Here is a 23,746-nt window from a genome sequence, read left to right as displayed (position 1 = left end):
AAAGCATGTTTTTACACTTAAGCACAAATTAAGAGAGAATTACAAAACCATGCTATTTCATTGAATAAATGTGAGAAAAGTTGATAAAATTCCCTAAATTAAGCACAAGATAAACTACAAAATTGGGGTTTATCAGTCTTGAAGTACCATATTTTAGTGTCATTGGAACACTAATATATCTTACTAATAATACACTACCTGACATATTATTTGCGGTAAATTTCCAGCAAGGTATAGTTCATCTCTAACCAGAAGATATTGAAATAGAATCAAACAAATTTTTGTATATTTTCATGGACCAATTGATATGAGATTGTTTTATCCATATGAATTCAAGTCACAATTAGTTGTCTATGCAGATGTAGAATATTTGTCTAATCTACATATCTCAAATAGAATATCTATTCACATATGGTGATACAGCTATATTATGGAGGTACACGAAACAGACGATAGCAGCAACATCCTCTAATCATGTTGAAATACTAGCGATACATGATGCAAATCGCCAGTGTTTTTGGCTCAGGAATTTGATCCAATATATTCTATCATTATGTGGACTAATTGATCATAAGATAGCTCCAACAGTTCTGTTTGAAGATAATACATCGTGCATTGCGCAAGTTAAAGGTGAATACATCAAATGTGATAGAACAAAATATATTTCTCCTAAATTCTTCTGTACTCATGATCTTCAAAATCAAGGAACGATTGATGTTCAACAGATCCGCTTAAGCGATAATCTGACAGATTTATTCACAAAGTCACTTCTAAAATCTTCCTTTAAAAGATTGGTACATAAGATTAAAATACACTGATTTCGAGATATTAAATAACGGTGACAAGATGAGGAGATTGTACTCTTTTTTCTTTGGTAATAATTTGTTTATTGAATTTTTTTAGACAAAATTTTTAATAAAACAGTTTCTATCATAAAGGATATTATATTTTTTTATTAAATTTTTTTAATAAGATTTTATGAAAGTATAACTTAAATGGTGATTCACAAAAAAGTATTGTAATAAATATGAAATGAATGTCTATTTAATATGAGTGATTCTATTTTTTAATAAAAATTATAATTAATTAGATTTAAAAATAGTGGCCCTTATAAGTATACACCTGCAAATCTAATTAGCACCTCAAAAAATTGAATTGAATACTTGATGAACAATTGAATATTGAGGTAATGCCTCAAACCTGATTATTTCTCTTTTTTTTATTTTCACTTTTTCAACATTAGATATTATTAGTTAATAGTTAACACATCTAAATTCTGGAGTTAAACCCCAAAATGGTCCTTGAGATTGGCGTTTTGCACTGAAATCGTCCTCGAGATTCCAATTGCACCAATTACGTCCCTGAGATTGAAAAAAATGCACCATAGTAGTCCCTGACCCATTTTCCATTAACGACGTGATGACATGGCATGATAACGTGGACTGTAAGTGACACGTGTCACTTCATGATTTGGCCACGTGTAATGGTAGGATGATGTGGTGACCAATGACACGTGGCATGCTGACGTGGATAGTTGTGCCACGTGTCAGAATGTTATTTGGCTACGTGTCCAGTTGTGCCACGTGTCGCAACAGTATTCGTCCACGTGTCATCCATTATGCCATCGTTGTATATGCACCAAATTAGTCCCTCACTTTGTATTAAGTGACTCATTTTAGTCCCTGAAATTGAATGTCGTGCACCAAACTAGTCCCTTCACCAATTTTTTCTCATTTTTTTCTATAAATTCAAAATTCTCAATATTTTTGAATGCATTAATTTCAATTCTATTTTTTCACATGATCTTCAAATAAAAGTGTTTTTATAAAATATTTTTTCTCTTGCGAATACCCTATTCGCCGACTTGGAGTTAACGTGAAGGCTTTTCAAGCACCTTCACTACCATCTCCAACCTCTTTCAATACTTTTATAAAATATTTTTTTTCTTGCGGATACCTCTAATAGCCGCCGTCTTAGAGTTGACGTGAAGGCATTTCAAGCTTCCCTCATTATCATCTCCGACATCTTTCATCTAGACTGCAGAGATCAAAAGTGGTAGTGAGGGTGGTTGAAGTGCCTTCAATCTAGCTCATTTATACATAACGAAAATGTGTATTTCATAAGAAAAAAATATTTATTTTAATTATTAATTTCTTGTTAAAAATACGTTTTTTTATGAAAAAAATGTGTCTAATAAATCATATAATTATTTTGTTTATAATAACATATTTATATATTACAAAATTTACCAATATTAAATTATTAAAAAAATTATATAATTAAAACTAAAATCTTAAATTTTTTTATAAAAGCACTGTATTTAAACGATATATGAAAAAATAGAATTGAAATTAGTGTATCCAAGATATTAAAATTTTAAATTAAAAAAAATGAGAAAAATTGGTGAAGGGACTAGTTTGGTGCACGACATTCAATTTCAGGGACTAAAATGAGTCACTTAATGCAAAGTGAGGGACTAATTTGGTGCATATACAACAATGGCATAATGGATGACACGTGGACTAATACTGTCGACACGTGGCACAACTGGACTCGTGGCCAAATAACATTGTGACACGTGGCACAACTATCCACGTCAGCATGCCACGTGTCACTGGTCACCACATCATCCTACCATTACACGTGGCCAAATCATGAAGTGACACGTGTTACTTACAGTCCACATCATCATGCCATGTCATCACGTCGTTAATAGAAAATGGGTCAGGGACTACTATGGTGCATTTTTTTCAATTTCAGGGACGTAATTGGTGCAATTGGAATCTCAGGGACGATTTCAGTGCAAAACGCCAATCTCAGAGACCATTTTGGGGTTTAACTCCTAAATTCTGAGATATCTAATTTGGAGGCTTATGATGACGTATACGAAGGAAAGCAATTTTATGAGCAATTTTATCCGCTTATTTGTTTACATAAAACCAACCATAATACTTGAAATATTTTGCTCTGTTGCAGAACAATTTAATTGGTAACCAAACTAACCAGAATTTATCCATATCTCTGACACACGATATATTCATTGAATATCCTAATTGTTTGTTCAATGCATCGCTGACAGGGTAAATTAAGGGATTATTATTTCTTAGGAGCTTTCTCTTTTTTCTGACTTATAATTTTAGACAAAATATATTTATATGTTGTAATAATATTTTATAATTTTTAAATTTTTTTAATTATTTTTTATTAAAATTTTAACATAAACTATCAATATAAAGAATTGCAGAATAAAAATCTACAGAAAATGTAGAGAATAGGGATGAAGACAAATATTTTTTTTATAGGAGATCAAAAAGGAGTCAGGGAACAAAAAAGCATAGTGAAGGATTCAAACAATTTTAGAAATGAAAACAAAAATATTTATACTAAAATAAATATTATAAGTTTTGAGCATTGTTAATTATAATAAAAACATAATAGAAATATAAAGATTAAAAAGAGTTAATATTTTTATTTTTAAAATATTATTTATTATATATAATTTATAAATAAATATTTTTTTATTTTTAAATTTTGAACTTGAAACATCTTAATTAAATTATAAATAATTTGTCATCTTAATTAATTTTATTTTTATGTTAGCGCTTATTGATACATTAGTATTTTTTTATATATTTATATGGGTGAGTTTCTAGTGACCAAAAAAATAGTAACCTAACATAACTAAGAATTAACCATCCAATAAACAGATTACATATAGTATGCAGAAGATACTGGATAAATTTTGTATTATGGATTATCATGTAAAACACAAAATTTAAAACCCGTAAAAGAGAAAAAAAAAACATCAATATTTTGTAACTTTATAATTAAAAGAATTAAGAAACACTAATAATAAATTTATAATAATTTAACTAATAATTTAACTTAACAAAAGTGAATTTAAATTTTGATTTAAAAGCCATGATAAAATTTTTAATAAAATTTTTAATAAAATCTTAAATTTAAATTTTACACACAGATAATAATTTTATGGTGATTTATATAATAATTTAACTTAACAAATTGAATTAAAATTTTATTTAAAAATCATGAGAAAATTTCTAACAATACATTGAATTTAAATTTTTATGAAAATAGCAAAAATGTTTAAATTAATAATAATGTAACTTAAGAAATTGAATAAAAATTAAAAAAAATAAAGTTACGAATATTATAAAAAAAGTGACTAATCATTAGTTAATAATTAATATAAAAATAAAAGAAAGACATGATGATAAAGTATCTTTTTTTAAATATATTATACTTGTAAAATATATATTATAAGAAAAATTTATTAATAAAAATCGAATTTAATTTTATTATATTGATAATATAAAATATTTTATATAATTTTTTAATTATATTTTTTTAGACAATTCTTCATACGGTTAATAAAAAAATAATTATTTTTATTGATATTACAATACATAATTAAATGTTTGTATAAATTATTTTACATTAACAATATATCAAAATTAAATTTATAAAAAAATATATAAATATAATTATACATTAAAGATTTAATTGGGATAATGAAATAATAATCAATTACACTTTTTAATTTATTTAACCGCGTGTTTATGTTTATCCATTAATTTTAAATTTAAATGTTATTAAGATATTTTTAAAAAGTAGTTATTCTTCATCCCATATTTAGCAACTGTATTTATTAAAGTCAAATCATAATTCATTTAATTCCAATTCTATCACACATCAAACTCTGATTTGTTCCTTGATTTTAGCCATCTTAACCACTCAATTCTTTCTGTCGTCATAGACAAACCCTATTTATATAGAATTATTATTATTTTTTTTAATTTAATGGCCCGTTACCATCTTTAAATATCTTATTAATCCACTAATCCAATAACAATAAAAATAATATAATAATATAAACATTTTTGTCATAAGATATGGATAATAATAACATAGTATAATAGGATGGGAATGGAACAGCTTTTATTTGTTTTGACTTTGGATAAGTGTAACAACACTAATCAATTTTGTTGGAAATAAGGAACATCGTCGTTATCCCCGAAGAAATCCCATTTGTTAGTTAGTCAAACTATGATCATATTTTCTTATTTATATATAATCCATCATTCACGCATCCATAAAGCGCTCTTTCTTTTTCCTCTTCCTGACGAATAACATCGATAATTTTCTTCGTTCAATCAAAGGAGAAAGGAAACATGTCAAAGGAGGATGTTTTTGTTGGCGCCATTGACCAAGGAACCAGTAGCAGCAGGTTCATAATCTATGACAAATCTGCTCGTCCAATTACATCTCACCAAGTTGAATTCACTCAATTCTATCCACAGGCTGGGTAAGTTTGATTCATGATTTAAAGTTTTAAACCTGTAGACTCTATTTTCTCATGAAAATTTAACAATTTCAGTATTTTTAAACAAAAAGAGATTTTTTTTTTGGTCTGGGATTATGCTATTGCGTGCTGATACCACCACCCGACTTTGTTTTTATTCAAAGGTTATCTTTTTTTGCGAAATTTGAATGAGTCTTTATTGATTTGGTGTTGATATGTGGTGGTTCGGTTTTGGGTAGGTGGGTGGAGCATGATCCAATGGAGATCTTGGAGAGTGTGAAGGTTTGTGTTGCTAAGGCTGTGGACAAGGCTACAGCTGATGGATTCAATGTGGATAAGGGTTTGAAGGCTATTGGCATCACCAATCAGAGGGAGACTACCCTTGTTTGGAGCAAATCCACTGGTGCCCCTCTTCACAATGCTATTGTTTGGATGGATGTTCGTACCACTTCGATTTGCAGGTCTATTACTGTCTCATCATTTGTTGGAATTCTTAAATTTGGTATAAATTAGTGAATTACATAATTGAATTCAATTCGTTGGTTTTGAACGATTATGAACCTTGTAATGGTGATTGAAACATGGAGTTATAAGTGAGGTCAGTTACATAGATCAGAAAGGAAGATATAATTTTTTGAATTTATAAACTAGTTTAGAAGTAGAGCATAACTCCACTGAGTCGTTAGATTCATTATTCCATTTCATGGTTTTAAATGGACCCTTTAATGAGATGATGTTAGTTTATGAATTCAATTCACTTGCAAATTTTTTTCAGGCATGAGTTGTAAGATGTAATCAATCATAATATTCTTGAAAACAAATTAGATTGATGTGTTGGATATTCTTGTTTATGTTTTATGTTTGAAGATGCTCACTCTTTGATTCCTTTTGGTATGTGAGGCATTATGTTTTTGTTAATTATCATTGTCAAGACTTGAATAGATTCCATTGGATCATTTGAGAACAGGAGATTAGAAAAGGAGTTATCTGGTGGGAAAGGCCACTTTGTGGACAGCTGTGGTTTGCCGATAAGCACATATTTCAGCGCCACGAAGCTGCTGTGGTTGATGGAAAATGTAGACGCCGTCAAGGAGGGTATAAAGAAAAAAGATGCCCTGTTTGGAACTGTAGACACTTGGTTAATATGGAATTTAACCGGAGGGAAGGACGGAGGATTGCATGTAACTGATGTATCAAATGCATCTCGGACGATGCTGATGAACCTGAAGACCCTTGATTGGGATCCTGCTACCTTAAAAACCCTTGGAATCCCTGGTGAAATTTTGCCTAAAATTGTTAGTAATGCCGAGGTCATAGGAAATGTTGCTACCGGGTGGCCGATCAAAGGGGTACAAATTTCGGGATGTTTAGGGGATCAGCACGCAGCGATGCTAGGACAAGTGTGCCGTAAAGGAGAAGCTAAAAGCACTTATGGCACAGGTGCTTTCATACTTCTAAATACCGGTGACAAAGTAATTAAGTCAAACCATGGTCTTCTAAGCACCATTGCTTACAAGCTTGGCTCCAAGGCTCAAACCAATTATGCGCTGGAAGGATCGGTTGCTATTGCTGGAGCTGCAGTGCAGTGGCTTAGGGACAATCTTGGGATTATTTCTAGTGCATCGGATATAGAGGCTATGGCATCACAGGTTGAAAACACGGGTGGCGTTTACTTTGTTCCTGCTTTCAATGGATTGTTTGCTCCGTGGTGGCGTGATGATGCTCGGGGGATTGTCATTGGAATAACAAGGTACACAACCAAGGCTCACATAGCTCGTGCTGTACTTGAGAGCATGTGTTTTCAGGTGAAAGATGTGGTGGACTCGATGCAAAAAGATTATGGAAACGATAAAAAAGATGGCGTGCTCAGAGTGGATGGTGGTGCAACTATTAACAACTTGCTGATGCAGACTCAGGTATGGACTAATTGCACTTTCTTCTACTTTTAAAAAGAAGCTTCTTAGTAATGCTCTATGGGAAGATGTTGCAAATTTAGTGGGAAAGTAGTTCAATCACATTTCACATAATAATCCCATAATACTTTTTCATTTATATCATTTCTTTTATGCTAATTCCTACTATAACTAAATACTACTAATTGGCTATTTTAGGCTATTTAGGTCCACACTTGTTACAAATTTCTTGTGAAGTTTTGTTACTTTTTCACATAACTGAAAAATTTTTGTTGACACACCAGGCAGATTTGTCTGCAATGCCGGTGATTAGGCCATCTGACATAGAGACGACAGCGCGTGGAGCAGCCTTTGCTGCTGGGTTAGCAGCTGGTATTTGGAAAGAAGATTTTATCTTCGATACGGCGGAACAGATGAAGAAAGCTACTACCTTCCGTCCGATAATGACCGAGGAAGTGAGGAAGAAGAAGGTGGAGTGCTGGAACAAAGCTGTTAATAGAAGTTTTGACTTGGCTGATCTTTCATTTGAATTATGATCTACATTGGAAAGAAAGTCTTCTTTCAATTTCAATTTGAACAAAGTTGTCCTGTTTTTCTTTACCATTTCTTTTATAAATAATAGAAATCACCTGCTAAATTAGTTATTACTAATTTATATATATATTTATTAATAATGAATTTATTTCACTAGCAATTACCTTAGGAATACTTGCTGTAAACTTTTCTGCATATACAGTTTAGAATATGAATAGTTAGTATCCAAGGAAAAGCATGACTTTGAATGAATGTCACCGGTATGCAATAATAATATTCTAAAGATGAATCGCCATCATTTTTGTTAGTAACTTGGTATTAATAGCAGTGGTCAAAAGTAACTATTTCAGTAAGTTCTACTATTTTATTTTAGTAAGGCCTTTAAGTAAACTTGGCCGTATAGTAACAAGTAAGGATTAAGAGTTTAAGATGGCTAAGACATTTTTTATTTTTCTTTTTCATTTATCAAGTGGACAGAAGCTGATGCAATCACCAATAGTCTTACTACAACTAAATCTGCCAACTACTGATACTATGTAGAATAAAATAAAAAACTTGTTTGATGGATTTCGAGTAATGCTATATATTCAAGTCATTTTATGAACCAAGTCTAACCAAGTTAAACAATAAGCCTTAGAATAGTGTTAGCCATAATTAATTTTTGTTATGCTAAACCAATTTGGTTGGACTTGGTTAACAAAAAGACTTAGATGTGTAGCATTATTCTTATTGTAAATACATAATTTAATCTCAGATTATTGGCTTCCTTATTTAAGAAAAAAAAATCCAGTAAACTAGTACATATTTTGAGTATTACTCTTTCAAATAACCTTTCTTTTCTTCTTTATTGTCAAATTGATCTGTATAACCTTTCTCTATTTGCTATATCTAGAACACCAGTAGCATCTTATGTTCATGGTTGATCCTGCAGCATTCAATAAACCTGCCACAAATAAATGGTTTAAACTTCAAAGCATTTGTGGATGCTTATAGGCATGAATCTTCTTCATCCACTGCACCAAATCCAACAGATAGCGGCAGTCTTTTAGCTTCAAACCGCTCTTTAAACTCTCAAGGAACTGAATCAGACTTTACCAAACCTGCACCTGCCCAAATTATCCAAGAGCATTCTCCAGGTGGTTAGAATGAAAAACTTGGTTCATTATTGGTTTTAGCCACATTAAACTTCATCCTCAACTCTTTAGAATTTAGAAAAGTTACTGGTTTTGCATACATAATCTCCTTTGAATGAAGGGAAAGTCTTGTAAAACATCTTTGCATGAAAGGAAGATTTGCACCGTCCATTTTGCTTCATCTAGAATGTCTTGTCATCCATGTATGTTTTACCGACAAAAAATGCATGGAATCTAGACTGCAAGTCAATGCCAGAAATGCAAACGGCCCTATAATGTAGATACTCATTTAGCATTATGAAGACCAAACATTTTCCTCATCAGAGATTTGAGACTAAAGACCTAAACTATTCATGTGCTCATTCAAATTACCCATGATCAAAAGAATGTCAGTCATCTTGTTGTTTGACTTATCTTGTGCTTCAAATCTATGAACTCTGCTTTTGACTTCAATCCAACTACAACCAGGATTCGATTTCAGACCTTTGTCTTTCAGTGACTTTTGCACTCGTGCTACCTGATTCCGCGAACCTACACTAGCATATAGATTGGTCAGCTGTTGAGTGTTGCAGGCACCTTGGTTCAAGTAATAACCTACTCTCTGCCGCTTTGATGCCAATCCAAACATCTCCATGAAGCATAGATGATGAAAGCAGTGAACCCCATATCACAGCATTGGGACAAATAGGCATGTTTCGGATGAAATCACAAGCCTCCAGCAGCAAGCCAGCCTGACCAAGAAGATCCACAATGCAAGAGTAATGATCCATTTCTGGCTCCATGCCATGCTCAATCATGGAATTTAAGTAATCTTGACCCTCCTTAACAAGGTCAGCATGCCAACACGAGGACAATATGCCAAGGTAAGTAACTTCATCCGGATTAACACCTTGATTTATCATCTCTAATCTCTTCAAAAAGAGAAATTGCCTCTTGCGCAATCCCATGCTGCGCATAAGAGCATTTTCAATGTGGCGGTAATAATGAAAACCCACGTGAATTATTTGACAATGAGCACCCTTTCCATGTCCAAGTGCTCCACTTCCCATTCAATGCAGTCACGCCCCTCATCTGACAAAAGAGCTCCAAACACATATCAACCCTCCATTCTTGTGTAAATGCAGCAATAGTCGTTGACCATGAAACTACATTTCTCTCAGGCATTTCGTCGAACACCCGGTATGCATCACCCAACAATGCACACCAAACATACAAACTAATGAAAGAGCTTCCAACATAGACATTGCCAATGAATCCAGTTGTTATTGCCAAGCAGTGATATTGAACACCTCAAACAAGGTCAAGGTGGGATGCACACGAGCTCACAGCACGTGACAAGAAGCACACATCAATCCCCAGACCTTGTTCTACAATAACAGTGGAACGAACCTTCCTTTCAGTTTTTGTGGCCCTCAAACTAGAATCATCAACAACTGGTTTTTGTAGCATCGTTTTGCAACATGCACTCGATAAGCTGACGATTTTCAACATCAATGAGACTCTTTTTTGGGGTTACAAGGTTAAGGACTTTGAGTGCACCAGCAAATTCTCTATCATCTCTTTTGGGTACCAACTTTTGGGAAGCGAAAGACCTAAAGAATTGAACTATGAAGGAAAATAATGTTGGGTTCTTTGTGCATTGGAGGAAGGAATGGACAAAAATAGACACGGATTTTTACATGATGAATAGATGTACATTTCAATTTTTTAATAAGTCATCTGTATACACCAATATCAAACTCTGTTGTCATTTCTACCATTCCGGTCGCCTGAATAATTTTTCCAGCGGTAATGGAGACTAGGTGACACATTATTGTATGATGTAGCCGTTTTGATGACATAATGGAAAATAAGTTACATTATTAAATTTGTTAAATTAAAAAATAAAAAAAGAAAAAGTTTTACAAGGTATGTCTCTTCATTCTCATAAGTTACTCTTGAATAAAAACATGCCCTAACAGAGAGTAAACAATGAGAGTGAATAATTCTAAACACTTTGCAATTAAATTTGTTACAGTTCGTTGCTTCGTTATATTCTGAAGGCAAACGTGATAAGGCAAGAAGCGTAAAAGTCCACACGCAGGCGTAGGCGAATGCGGAGAGTTCGGCTTCAGACGCGATCAAAGGTAATGCTTTCTTCCCTTGAATATGTGTTGCTACATTGAATCAAATGTAGGAAATAGGTCGCCAAATCATTCTTTTTTATCTAAGTAGTGTTCACATGTATCTGTGTTATGAAAAAAAAGAATTAACATTAAAGTAGCATAAATTAGCGCAAGCTCAATGAACATTAAAGTAGCACAGATTGACTTCTTGTCGATCAATTTGAACAAAAAGAATTAACATGTTGTATCGCAGAAGCCAGTACTACCTACATGGTGGCACAAATATACTCTTCCTCAGGTTAAATGCAAGCCCAACATATAGAATCTTAAATAAATTGAAGGAAAAAGATTATTCTCCTTCACCTGATCAAGATTAGTAGATTCTCCAACACCATTAACTCCAACAAATTCAGCAACATATAGTTTCCTTTGCTCCTTGGCAGCATGCACATCCCTCAATATGTCAATAGAGCACCTAAGGGTCAAAATACACACAAGGGCTTCTTCCATTGTTGCCTGTATTGATTTTTGAACCACAGCATCAGCTCATCAGCCTATCCTTCAGAGCTTTCAAAGCTGATTCCAAGTCTGACTTCTCCAAATTTGCTTTCCTAGCAATACTGGGCACAAAGAAGGGCAGAGAAAATATAATTAGTCACTCTCAATTACATCAAATGATACCAACAAAAATTTATTCAACTTATACTAAAAAAAAGTGAACCCAAAATGAAAAACATCATGCTCACAACTTTAAACACACAATCAAGTAACCTTCCTGCCCAAAGTGATACTAGGCCCATTTAACAATAAATTTGACTCCGAAAACCAGAATGGTGAATTCAACTATTTGTCTAATTCTTGTAGCAACATATAAAGAAACACCTTTAACCGCAACCATAATTCAGAGCTGCTAGTCAAAGTTTGCGCACCATCGTAAATAGACCCCAAAGTGTTAAAACTTAGACTCACAAAGCCAATTAAGACTCAAGGCATAACAATGAAAAAGGTCAAACAAGATTGAATATGAGAATAATCAACATTTTAATTTTTAAGAAAAAAGAGGCAAGGATGCAATGTTGGATATGACTGATGAGAAAAAGATAGTACACTTAGCTAAATGCAGCATGATCTGCTGGAACTGCTATAAATAACTAATTTATATATTATAACAATCTAACGTTTCATGTTGGCTAGCTATGTATATTAATTATATTATCTTTTATAGGATGAACATACCCAATGGCAAATCAACCAAAGGCATTATTGTTTCCCAGGTTCTGATAACTTGGTGCAAAATAACCTTGACAATGATCTTCCTTAAAGGATTAGTGGCCAAGCTATAACACTACCAATTGTAGCATAAGGCAATTCCATGTTGTTTCATGCAGAGGGTGCAAATTGTAAAATAACTGCAAAGTGGGGTAAACGACAATTATTTGCTCCTGAATATAGTTCCGCAGCATAGATATGAATGATCTTCAATTAGCAATTTGTTTACATTCATGTTTGATATGGCACGACCAATGTATCCAAAAGCTCAAAGTCAAAGTTTTCTTGCAGCTCCTTTGGTTTGAAAACCATGGAAACCACAATTTTCCATATGTCCTCATTCAAAATATCTTCCTTTCTACCCAGACTACTCAAAACTGTCAACAGCAACTCAAAATTCCCTTCGCTGCACATCCCATCTATAAATCTGTTCAAACTCCTAGAAAGAGGAGCATAGCCTTTGAACAACATCTCATCCAAAATCAATGCAGCTTCACTCAAATGCATCCATCCACATAGACCATCAAAAAGGGTGCGATACGTCACAACATCTGGAGTGCATCCTCGCCTTGGCATATCTTGAAACAAATCATTCGCTTCATTACATTTCCCTGTCTTACACAGCCAACCAATAATCACATTGTAGATCACAACATCAGGCTTCACACCACCACCTTCCATCCCATCCAAAATCCTAAACACTTCTTCGAAATTATTCTCACTACAAAACTCTGCAATCATCACATTGTAAGTCACCAAGTCAGGTTTGCAGCCATTCTTGTTCATCTCATCCAAAACCTGCCACCCCTCATCCTTCCTCCCGGCCTTGAAAAGTGCGTCCATCAGAGTGTTATAAACAGCAGCATCCAACTTCACATTGTTTCTCACCATCTCATCCTTGATCCTAAAGACTCGATCCATCTCCCCAGCCACACAACCACCTTTGATCAGCGTGGTGTACAAGTTAACATTAGGCTTCAACTTATGATCCTTTATCATAATCTCCTTCAACTTCAGCGCCTCTTGCAGCCGCATGCTTTTGCAAAGACCATTAATCAAAGTCCCAAAAGTAACCTCGCTGGGAGGAACACCAAGGTCACGCATTTCATCAAACACCTTCCATGCACAATCAATGTTGCCTCTCAAGCACCACGCATTGATCAGAATGTTGAACGTGCAAGTATCTGGCTGCGTGAATTCCATTACTCGTGACGCGAATTCTGAGAAATTCTGGAAATCGCGGGAGGTGAGGAGGGCATTGAGGAGGGAGTTGAAGGACTTGACGGTTGGCGTGCAGCGGAAGGAACCGAGGGAGAGGAAGGTGTGGATGGCGGAGGAGGGGAGGCAGTTGCGGCCATAGAGGGTGATGACTTGGCAGAGGAGGGGTTCAGGGACGCAGAAGGTGGTGTGGTGGCAGAGGCGGTGGAGGATTTGTTCCATCTCCAGGAACATCTTGGCACGGCCTAGCTTGGTGATGAGGAGGTCGTAGGAGAGGAGAGAGTGGCGGAAGGGTTTGGGTTGGGTTGGGTTTGGGTGGAGGAAGAGTTTGAGGGCTTTGGAGGGGTCTTTTTCGGAACGGAGGAGTGAAGAGAGTCTGAAGGGTGATATGGGCTTTGGTGTGGCCATTTGCATTTTTGTGCTTTACTTGCTACAACTTATTATTCATCTCTGGTCACTCACCGGTGAAGGAGCAAATGAGGAGTGCCGAGTCGAGTGTTTATCCCAAGGTTGTGAGAACGGAACCGGTCAATGAACCAGTCATCTAACTGGGTCAATGGTCTGACCGTAGTCAAACCTGTTTAATTAAATATAAAGTAAATTTATTAAAATACAGTATAAATTTTTAAATATTTAAAGAGGAATGTTAGGAAACTATCAGAATTTATTATTTTTTTGCAAGTTTCTGAAAACCAAACCTACCATTGAACTGCTCTGGCTACTGATTTACTAATTCATTAGTTTAACCGATTTAAACGTGGTTCAACCGAAATAACCGTTTTATAATAAAATAATAATTAAAACATAAATAAACACACTAAAACATAACTATAGTCTAATATAAACTTTAAAATGTCATTTAAACTATGCAAGTATTTAACTTAATTCATGCATTTACCATAATCATAACACTGTCACAACTAACAAAAATACAAATCAATTGATAAACATTCATCCCTAATAATCAATTTTTTCCAGTACTACTATTTTCTTTTACATACTTATGATACCCATTTATCCATCAGGACCTAGAAATTAAAAAAGAAAATAGAAATAGTAAAGTCAAATAATTCATTGCATTCAATGAGAGGTTTTTCTAATTTCTTTTAGGCATTTGATCAAACACCATGTGCATGAGTGCTACAATGGCAGAATCTTGTTTTAAGCTAGACAGAACTTTAACTACTACAAACAATCTTATAAATGAGCTACAAAACCCTAACTACTCCCATGCTAACCTTTAGATAGAAACAATTTCAGAGGTTGAAAAGCTCGAAGTTAAATAATCAAAATTTGAGGAGAAAATTGAAACTCACCAAGTTACCAGTCTTAGACTCTTAGTTATATAAACGGGAAAGTAGAAAATAATGAATTAACTTTTAGGAAAATTTCAGTTGAACTTTCATCATTTTCAGTGTTGAAATAAAAAACATACATTCAAATTTTGCGGGTAAAAAAAATGATAAGACAGCATCAGCAATAAGAGTTTCCACAGCATCAGTAACAACAATGGCAGTTTCAAAAACAGCAGCAGAAAAACTAGCAGTACTAGGTAAGAAACAGAAGCAAAACAACAACGTAATAAACGGTTTAAAATGTAAGACACACAACAAAAACAACAAATGTTAAATTAAACTTTAAATAGCAGCAAGAAAAACAACGTAATAAGGATGAAACCAGTACCAGCAAGAACAATGAATAGAAATCACCTTTCACAGCTGAGGGAGCACAAACGAGGGTTGGAACTCAAACACGCGAGGGAGAGGGAGCACAGATGAGGAACTCGAAGTGGAAGACGAGGGCTGGAGCGCGGCGGAACAGAGGATGAACATTGATGGAAGCGCGATGGAACAGAGGCTGAAGTGCGCAAGCGCAGCAAGAAGAGGCGGAACAGACGCGTTGATGCGACGCTGGAGCAGTGCGGACGGCGGCGGACGGCGGCGGAGCAGACGCGACAGCGCCAGTGGCTGGACAGCTTGAAGAAGAACAAGGAGATTGAGGCTTAGGGCTGCCTCTTTTCTGCGTTTGAATATCGAATACGAGAGTAGTGTGAGCTGAGGCAAAATTTAGGGGTTTTGGGGTAAAACGACATAGTATTGAGCAATTTGTCAAAAACCTGACGGGTCCCGGTTTGGTTTCACCGGTTTTTGGCCGGTTTAACGATTCGCAACAGTTTTTAAAGGAGACGGTTCTGCATATAAACCGAGCCGCTAAAGTTATTGGTTTTCGATTCGATCAGTCTGATTGATCGGTTTGAACCGATTTTTAAAACATTGATCTTTTGTCATTAATTAGTCATTATTCAATAATGTTTAAAAGTGTGGGTTAAAAGTATTTTGTTAGATTACTAAAATAAAATAATGGAATTGATGGCTAGAAATAATGGCAAAAAACAATAAATTCCAATTTGCATGAAATTGTTCTTGTGAGTTGATTGCTGATGTGGCATTTTCTCAACTTTTTTATTTTTCTTTGAAATGTGAGTTGAATTATTTCGTCATTGATGTCCGAGATGATGATCGTGTATGTTTACAGAGGAGTGTAGTTTGTAGATAGTTCGAAGATAGTGTTTGGAAGTTGATTCCGTTATAGATAGATGGCGAGATTTGTGCTCTATTATATGATTATTTTAGAACTCGGGTGTAGCGTGATAAGGTTTGAATCCCTGTCCTCAATAAGAGAAATGTCCTTCACAACCACCAAGCTGTCATGTTTTATGCATTTTATGCAATGTTCGAAAAACCGGATCGATCATCAAACCGTTCTAGTTACTGGTTTATTGATTTACTGGTCCAATCAATTTCAACCGGTCGTTCAATTGAAAAACCGTTTCAGAATAAAATAATAAATAAATTATAAATAAACATCATAAAATATAATTATAGTCTAATATAAAGCTTAAATATCTTTCAAATTTAAAACATTACATGAAATGTCAACCAAATCCATATGATTTTATCAAAATACAGTCTCAAACATTAAATAGTGAAAAGAGCAATGGTGCAAAGTATAACTAGAAATAATCATTAATCATTCTTAAATTAATTCAAAACAGTAGCATAACAAATAATCACCCCTAAATTAATTCAAAACAGCAGCATAACAAAATCACAAATCACAAATCACTTATCACAAATTCAAAATTCAAAGCACTTAGTGCCATAAGTCCAAAACAAAACAGCAGCACAAGTACATAACAAGTTAACAATAGCAGCATAACAAGTCACTAATCAGTAATCACAAATTCCAAACTCAAATCTGCAGCATTACAAAAGAACCAAGAAATCACAAATCACAAATTCAACCTCAAGTCCCTGAAACAGAGTAACACAGACTCAACTTTCTATTAACCTCAAATCAGTAAATCAGTAATCACAAATTCCAAACTCAAATTAGCAGCATTACAAAAGACCCCATAAATCACAAATCACAAATTCAACCTCAACTCCCTGAAACCTGAAACAGAGTAACACAAACTCAACTTTCACTAACCTTAAATCAGTAAATTAGTAATCACAAATTCCAAACTCAAATCAGCAGCATTACAAAAAGACCCAAGAAATCACAAATCACAAATTTAAGCTCAAATCCCTGAAACAGAGTAACAGACTCAACTTTCTACTAACCTCAAATCAGTAAATCACAGTTTCACTAACCTTCCACTGGCAGTAGAAAGACGACAGCAGGACGACGAAGACACGATGGCGACACTACAACGCACCAGCTGGAGGCCTCGAGCACCGATTTCACCTAGGAATGGAAGACGTGCCGAGCTAGAAAGGGGAGACGCCGCGGAGAAGGAGAAGGAAGAGGTTGCGGAGATGCTGACACAGACGAACGACGGCGGCGGTTCCGTCCAGGAAGCTAGATTTTTGGGTTGGGAAGGAGCTAGGGCTTGCTTTGCTGTGTGTTTTGTCCAGGAAGCTGGAATGAGCCGGGTTTGGTGAGGTGAGGGACTGAGGGGGTAACTCGCGTGGGGGTGGGTGGGTTTTTTTTTTTGTTTCCTTAACAAATCAAAACGACAGCATTTCATATGAACCGGTCGGTTCTCGATCCAGTCCAATCGGCCGGTTCAACAATTTTCTAGCGGTTTTGTCATTAGCGATTTTAGCAGGAGGACTGAACTATTTTCTACGCCGGTTCTCGATTGAACCTGTTTGACTGACTGGTCCAGTCCGATTTTCAGAATATTGGTTTTATGTTAATATACATGCAAATTATAATACATATAGATATCTTTCATCAAATAGTTTACTTATATTTAATAGATTTTAATTTTAGTTATAAACACATCCATTCTTAAATTAATTATATTTTTATTCAACAATAATTATAAACTCACTTATTTTTTTTCTTTTCATAATTATATAATATCTATTAATATTATTTTTTAACAAATATTTGTAGTATATAATAGTATAATAATAATAAATATAAACTAATTAATAAATTATTGAAATTTAAAAATAATAATTATTTTAATATAAAAATAAAACAAAATATTTATGATAAAATAAAATTAATAAAATACTTATTATTTATGTTCTATATTATTTTAAAATAATTAAATATTTTCAAAATATCAGTAAAAATAATTTTAATTTTAAATTTTTTATTTATATAAGATCGAATTAATCGGTGGAATCAATAATCCCATATTAGATTAGGTTAAAAAACGCCAGGATTGAAGCCGCGTAATTTTTTCTTTTGTGCTGACGGCTGAGACCCCGTTAATTCACAAAAATAAAAAATAAAAAATAAAAAATAAAAAATGACAGTTGTTATTAAAAAAAATCCACACAATTAGGTAATTTTTGGTTAAAAATTAAAAAGCCCAAAAGTTTCATTTTTTTGGACCAGAGCGTAGTTTACTCCCACAGTCTCACTGCCCCAAATTTCTACTGCTCTTCTCCCACTCTCGCACACACGTTTCCGGCCTCTATCTCTCAAACACCCCAACGGCGGTCACTTCTATCTCCGGCGTCAGTCCCCTCTCTTTGCTGCTGTTATTTGTTCTCTCTCCACCGTCGCTGCCACCTCTGAGCTCGTCGCCGATCTGCTCTCTTCTGCTCTTCTGTGCCTCTCTCCGCCATTGCTCTGTTTTTGCTTCAAATCTGCTCTCGCCGCTGCTGCTCTGCTCTCTGCTTCCCCAGTCCCGTTGCTGCCTCTGAACTCTCTCGCCTTCGGTCAGTTCTCTCCACTGATCTGCTCTCGTCTAGTTTCTGTGCCTCTCTCAAGATCTTGTTTTCTAATTAATTGATTATTGATGACTTGATGTGTTAACATATATGAATTCAATTTTTTAAATTTCTTTGTTCATCGATCTATTTTATTAGATATTGCCTCTTTATGAGATGTAAATTCAATGTGTGATTAAATTCAGTAGGGGCTCTTTAATCTCTGGGCTCTGTTATGCTCAAATGGAGCATTAATTTGCTTTTGTGTTAAACCTTATTACTTTATGAAAGAATGAAGTAATTAATATTCTGGAGCCTTAATTTGCTTCTGTTTGCTTGTCATTTGAGTATAGTTAAAGACAAACGGAAGGCAGAAGGCCTTAATTTTTTTTTCTTTCACATAAATTAGACAATCCTTTATGTTGTTTTGTATGAATTTGTCAGTGGCTGAAGTATGTAGTAATTATTTTCCTTGATGCCTTTGTAATTTGAGATAATTTTTATGCATGATGATTATATTAAGATGATGTTCTTGTCCGTTTTGGGGGCTTCAAGAGCTATAAATTTTTGTTAAGTAATTACTCTGCGTACTATAGTTTATACTAAATACAGAAAATCTTTGATTATGTTGCATATTTTTGTCCAATTTAACATTGCATTCGATCTTTTCGTAGAAATACTTGTGTGAAAGTAATTTAAACATATATGTTAATGAAAAATTTATATTTTCCTAATCAAAGCTGCTATTCTCGGGCTTTAGAGCTATCAAAATCAAAGCTTGCATTTTTCTTTGCAGAAGCCGGTCCATTCTTAACTGCAGCAGGGAGCATCCTTAGAGTCTTAGCCTCTGCTATTTCCCTTGCAAGCGTTGATGCTGATTCCAAACAATGGCAAACTCACAAACCAAAGGGAACCGGAGCTTCAGTTTCTCTTTTAGAGTCTTAACCTCTGCTATTTCCATTGCTCTCTGCATTTTTTTCACTTTCTCATTTCTCTTCACCACTCACCACTACCACCACCGCCACAACAACAACATCGTGAGTTTCATTTATTTTAACACTCAAACTTTACTTTCTCTCCTTTTTAGTCTTTATTTTCCTGGTAATTTTCCCGAGAAACAAATGGATTTTTCCCCCCAAGTGACCAGGGTACTTCTTTAGTGTGATTATGTTTCTTTTGGTTCACGTAATTCAACCGAAAGTTTATCAGAGTTCAAGTGGGAGGAACAATTTGTTTCTATTTGTACTCCGTATCAATTGGTTTGCTAATTTCTGTAGAAACAAAAAGAAACTTTGAGTGAAGATGTTACTAAAAGGGGATTTTTTATTTTATTTTATTTTCATCTTTCTTTTAACTTTTGGGAGGTGAATGTGACTTGAGAAGTATAGAACCAGATTCATTTGTTGTTTGGATATTTTCCATGAAACAGATCGAATGCCACTAGAAAGTTTTTTTTTTTTTTTTTTTTTCAAAATCTTTTGGTTTCTAAGTTGTCTATTAATGAAAAGAGATCTTTTGGCTAATCTGATGTTTGGATTCTGAACTAGGGTTCTGATAGTGTTGCACGTGGATTTGGATCTGTAACGAGATCCATTCTGGCCTTGAAAACAGATCCATTGAAGCCTCGGTTGGACCACATCAAGAAGCAAGCCGAGGATCACCGCACACTTGCATTGATGTATGCATCCTATGCAAAGAAACTCAAGCTTGAGAGCTCCAAGGTTGTTAGAGTTTTTGCCGAACTCTCAAGGGACTTCTCGTATCTAATGAACAAACCTCGGTACACTTCCCTCTTCGGCTCTGATGGGGTAATCGATGAAGCAGTGCTTCGCCAATTGGAAAAGGAAGTAAAGGAGCGGATTAAGACAGCTCGCCAAGTAATTGGTGAAGCCAAAGAATCATTTGATAATCAGCTAAAGATTCAGAAGTTGAAGGACACAATTTTCGCTGTGAATGAGCAGTTGACCAAGGCAAAGAAGCAAGGAGCTTTCTCCAGCTTGATTGCAGCTAAGTCAATCCCGAAGAGCTTGCACTGTATCTCAATGAGGTTGATGGAGGAGAGGATTGCACATCCAGAGAAGTATTTGGATGAGGGGAAGCCTACTGCTCCAGAACTTGAAAATCCTAAACTTTATCACTATGCCATATTCTCGGACAACGTCGTTGCAGCATCTGTTGTGGTCAATTCAGCCACAAAGAATGCAAAGGAACCGTGGAAACATGTGTTTCATGTTGTGACTGATAAGATGAATCTTGGAGCGATGCAAGTGATGTTTAAGTTGAAGGATTATAATGGGGCACATATTGAGGTTAAGGCAGTTGAAGACTACACGTTCCTGAATTCATCGTACGTGCCGGTGCTTCGACAGCTGGAATCTGCTAACCTGCAGAAATTTTACTTTGAAAACAAGCTTGAGAACGCCACAAAGGACACTACAAATATGAAATTCAGGAATCCAAAGTATTTGTCGATACTAAACCACCTGAGATTTTACTTGCCTGAGATGTATCCAAAGCTCCATAGGATTCTGTTTTTGGATGATGACATAGTGGTTCAGAAGGACCTTACTGGGTTATGGAAGATTGATATGGATGGCAAGGTGAATGGAGCTGTAGAAACATGTTTCGGATCATTCCATAGATATGCACAGTACATGAATTTCTCACACCCCTTGATAAAAGCAAAATTCAACCCTAAGGCTTGCGCATGGGCGTATGGAATGAATTTCTTTGATTTGGATGCTTGGAGAAGGGAAAAGTGCACGGAAGAGTACCATTATTGGCAGAATCTGGTAAGACTATGAGAGATTTATTAATTTGATTATGCCATAACGGTGTTAATAAATTGCATTCTTAAATCTCAAATGTAACTCACTATATGATTCCATGTGTAGATTGCTACTTAATGTGTCAGAGGCTGCATCTTCAGAAGCTAGGATATATTAATATTTTGTTTGCAATCTTTCTGCATTAGAATCATGCCTCACAACTATTGTTTACCATATTTAAGTTGGTTTATGCTGATGCTGTTGCAGAATGAGAACAGGACATTATGGAAACTAGGGACATTACCTCCAGGTCTTATCACATTCTACTCAACCACAAAGCCACTAGAGAAATCATGGCATGTTCTTGGGCTTGGTTATAACCCAAGCATCAGCATGGAAGAGATCAACAATGCGGCAGTGGTCCACTTCAATGGTAACATGAAACCATGGCTTGACATTGCTATGAATCAGTTTAAGCCACTTTGGACAAAGTTTGTTGACTTTGAGTTAGAGTTTGTTCAATCCTGCAATTTTGGTCTCTAAAATTTGTTATGATGGCTCCTTCCACAAAATTCTTAATCTGCTAATTATCTATTATGAATTATAAATGATTATTGTATCTTACAGTTGGCCTTGAAATGGTTTTCTCTAAGTGGGAAACATGACACTGGTCTCCTTGTAGTCATCAATCTTTGGTATAATGTGAAAAATGTTATATCCATGTATTAGTTGAGTTGAGTAAATCACCTTCAATCCTCTAAGGATGGCTTTGGGATTATTCTTTGTAAAAGTTCTCCGCCTTGAAAGATATATAAATTGGTAAACCAATTTTTGCTCTTGGGGCATTAAAAGCCATGATCTTTAGATCTCTTGTGAAAAGCATTTGAGTTGATTTATTTATTAGTGTTAAGCTACAGATATTTTATATTTTTATAGTAAAATATAATAGTATAATAAGATAAACATGGAGTTACGATTAAATGGCTAAGCAAAGCTACATCCGTTTTTTTTTTTTTACCAAAGATAGGAGATTCGAATTCGCAACCTTTTAATTGAGTATGGGGAGACTATGTTATTTAAGTTATTACTCTTTTTTTTTTTAATTGATGATGTAAGAGGGGTAAGTAGTCCCCGTTTAGTTGCTGAGTTATAAGCTCCTGTTTTTTTTCTTTTGGGGGTGTGAACTATTACTCATTGACAAGTTACATCCGATGTTATCTGTTATTAAAGATATTTATTGTATCGATTAGTTCGTTATGTACAACTAAATTTTGATATTCATTTTATACGGTAATGTTATATGTACAAGAATTTTTATACTTAAGTTTAATTAAGGTGATATAAGTTTAACAAAAAAATATACATACGTCATCACTTTTTTTTGTGTTTTTGTAGCACAAATATTTGATTGAAAAGTTCAAAAATTTATTGATATAATATAAAAATTTGCATATAACACACTTATTAAATAGTATAGAAATTTTTATATATAACATATAAATTTTTGCTACGAATGTATTTTATTAGTTGAGTGAGTTAATGGTTTAAGTAAGTTGTCTTTTAAAAATTTTTATGCTACACACTAAAATTTTTGTGCTTGCACCAAGATTTATGTGATGTACATAGACGGACCTACATATAAGGAAGAGGGGGCATTTGCCCCCACAAAATTTAAAAAAAAAATATTAATACTTAGAATAAAATATCATTTTTGTCTCCAACGTTTGGGGTAAGTCCTATTTGTGTCCCTAACGTTTAAATCGTTTTATTTGTATCCTTAACGTTTATAAAAATTATTCAATGTTATCCTACTATCAATTATACTAACAAATCAGATTATTTTTCAGAGTAGATCATCGATTCTATCCCAGACATTTGTATTCTAACTTCGATAAGAGATTTTTAAAATTCAAACTAAAGCGCTCATGATGTGTAATTGACAGCAGGATAACATTGAATCACTTTTACAAACATTAGGGATACAAATAGGATGATTTAAACGTTAGGGACACAAATAGGATTTATCTCAAACGTTGGAGACAAAAACAATACTTTACTCTAATACTTATATATATGTCTCTTCTTATATTACTTCAAAGTAATAAATATAAATGATTTTTTTGTGTTTTATGTTAAATTTTTTGTTAAACTTAACATATAATAATAATAATAATAATAATAATAATATATAATAATAATAATAATAATAATAATTATTATTATTATTATTATTATTATTATTATTAAATTTGGGTTAGTATAATAATAAATACATAAATAAACTCAAAATTAGTGATAATTAATTT

At 34.1% G+C, this 23,746-nt stretch overlaps 3 protein-coding genes and 1 pseudogene across 3 annotated transcripts; 2 read left to right on the top strand and 2 right to left on the bottom strand.

Moving 5' to 3' along the window:
• Window positions 1-4,988: 4,988 nt before the first annotated feature.
• LOC130948531 (glycerol kinase) lies at window positions 4,989-7,873 on the top strand. The gene is made up of 4 exons (XM_057877290.1): window positions 4,989-5,326; window positions 5,563-5,784; window positions 6,291-7,239; window positions 7,521-7,873. Exons 1-4 carry the CDS (start codon window positions 5,193-5,195, stop codon window positions 7,770-7,772), a joined length of 1,557 nt encoding a protein of 518 aa, XP_057733273.1. The 5' UTR covers window positions 4,989-5,192; the 3' UTR covers window positions 7,773-7,873.
• Window positions 7,874-9,198: 1,325 nt separating this feature from the next.
• LOC130949135 (pentatricopeptide repeat-containing protein At2g37320-like) lies at window positions 9,199-10,563 on the bottom strand (annotated as a pseudogene).
• On the bottom strand, window positions 10,554-15,543 carry LOC130948532 (putative pentatricopeptide repeat-containing protein At1g53330). The gene is made up of 4 exons (XM_057877291.1): window positions 15,205-15,543; window positions 12,245-14,072; window positions 11,372-11,628; window positions 10,554-11,130 (listed from the first exon to the last, which is right to left on the bottom strand). The coding sequence occupies exon 2, from the start codon at window positions 13,907-13,909 to the stop codon at window positions 12,509-12,511; it is 1,401 nt and encodes a 466-aa protein (XP_057733274.1). The 5' UTR covers window positions 13,910-14,072; window positions 15,205-15,543; the 3' UTR covers window positions 10,554-11,130; window positions 11,372-11,628; window positions 12,245-12,508.
• A 2,824-nt stretch (window positions 15,544-18,367) lies between these two features.
• On the top strand, window positions 18,368-22,102 carry LOC130951900 (galacturonosyltransferase 8-like). The gene is made up of 4 exons (XM_057880650.1): window positions 18,368-18,681; window positions 19,469-19,709; window positions 20,220-21,464; window positions 21,708-22,102. Exons 2-4 carry the CDS (start codon window positions 19,560-19,562, stop codon window positions 21,981-21,983), a joined length of 1,671 nt encoding a protein of 556 aa, XP_057736633.1. The 5' UTR covers window positions 18,368-18,681; window positions 19,469-19,559; the 3' UTR covers window positions 21,984-22,102.
• The last annotated feature ends 1,644 nt before the right edge of the window (window positions 22,103-23,746 follow it).

The sequence above is a fragment of the Arachis stenosperma genome, chromosome 9, assembly GCF_014773155.1.
Source record: "Arachis stenosperma cultivar V10309 chromosome 9, arast.V10309.gnm1.PFL2, whole genome shotgun sequence".
Classification (NCBI taxonomy): Eukaryota; Viridiplantae; Streptophyta; class Magnoliopsida; order Fabales; family Fabaceae; genus Arachis; species Arachis stenosperma.
This window is presented reverse-complemented; position numbering and strand designations above follow the sequence as displayed.

Bases quoted from the DNA above. Each gene is read 5' to 3' on its own strand.
- LOC130948531 (XM_057877290.1), top strand. From the start codon at position 5,193: ATGTCAAAGGAGGATGTTTTTGTTGGCGCCATTGACCAAGGAACCAGT. The intron at 5,785-6,290 runs GTCTATTACTGT...ATTTGAGAACAG, and splicing joins CGTACCACTTCGATTTGCAG to GAGATTAGAAAAGGAGTTAT. The intron at 7,240-7,520 runs GTATGGACTAAT...TTGACACACCAG, and splicing joins ACTTGCTGATGCAGACTCAG to GCAGATTTGTCTGCAATGCC.
- LOC130948532 (XM_057877291.1), bottom strand. From the start codon at position 13,909: ATGCAAATGGCCACACCAAAGCCCATATCACCCTTCAGACTCTCTTCA.
- LOC130951900 (XM_057880650.1), top strand. From the start codon at position 19,560: ATGGCAAACTCACAAACCAAAGGGAACCGGAGCTTCAGTTTCTCTTTT. The intron at 19,710-20,219 runs GTGAGTTTCATT...ATTCTGAACTAG, and splicing joins ACCGCCACAACAACAACATC to GGTTCTGATAGTGTTGCACG. The intron at 21,465-21,707 runs GTAAGACTATGA...ATGCTGTTGCAG, and splicing joins ACCATTATTGGCAGAATCTG to AATGAGAACAGGACATTATG.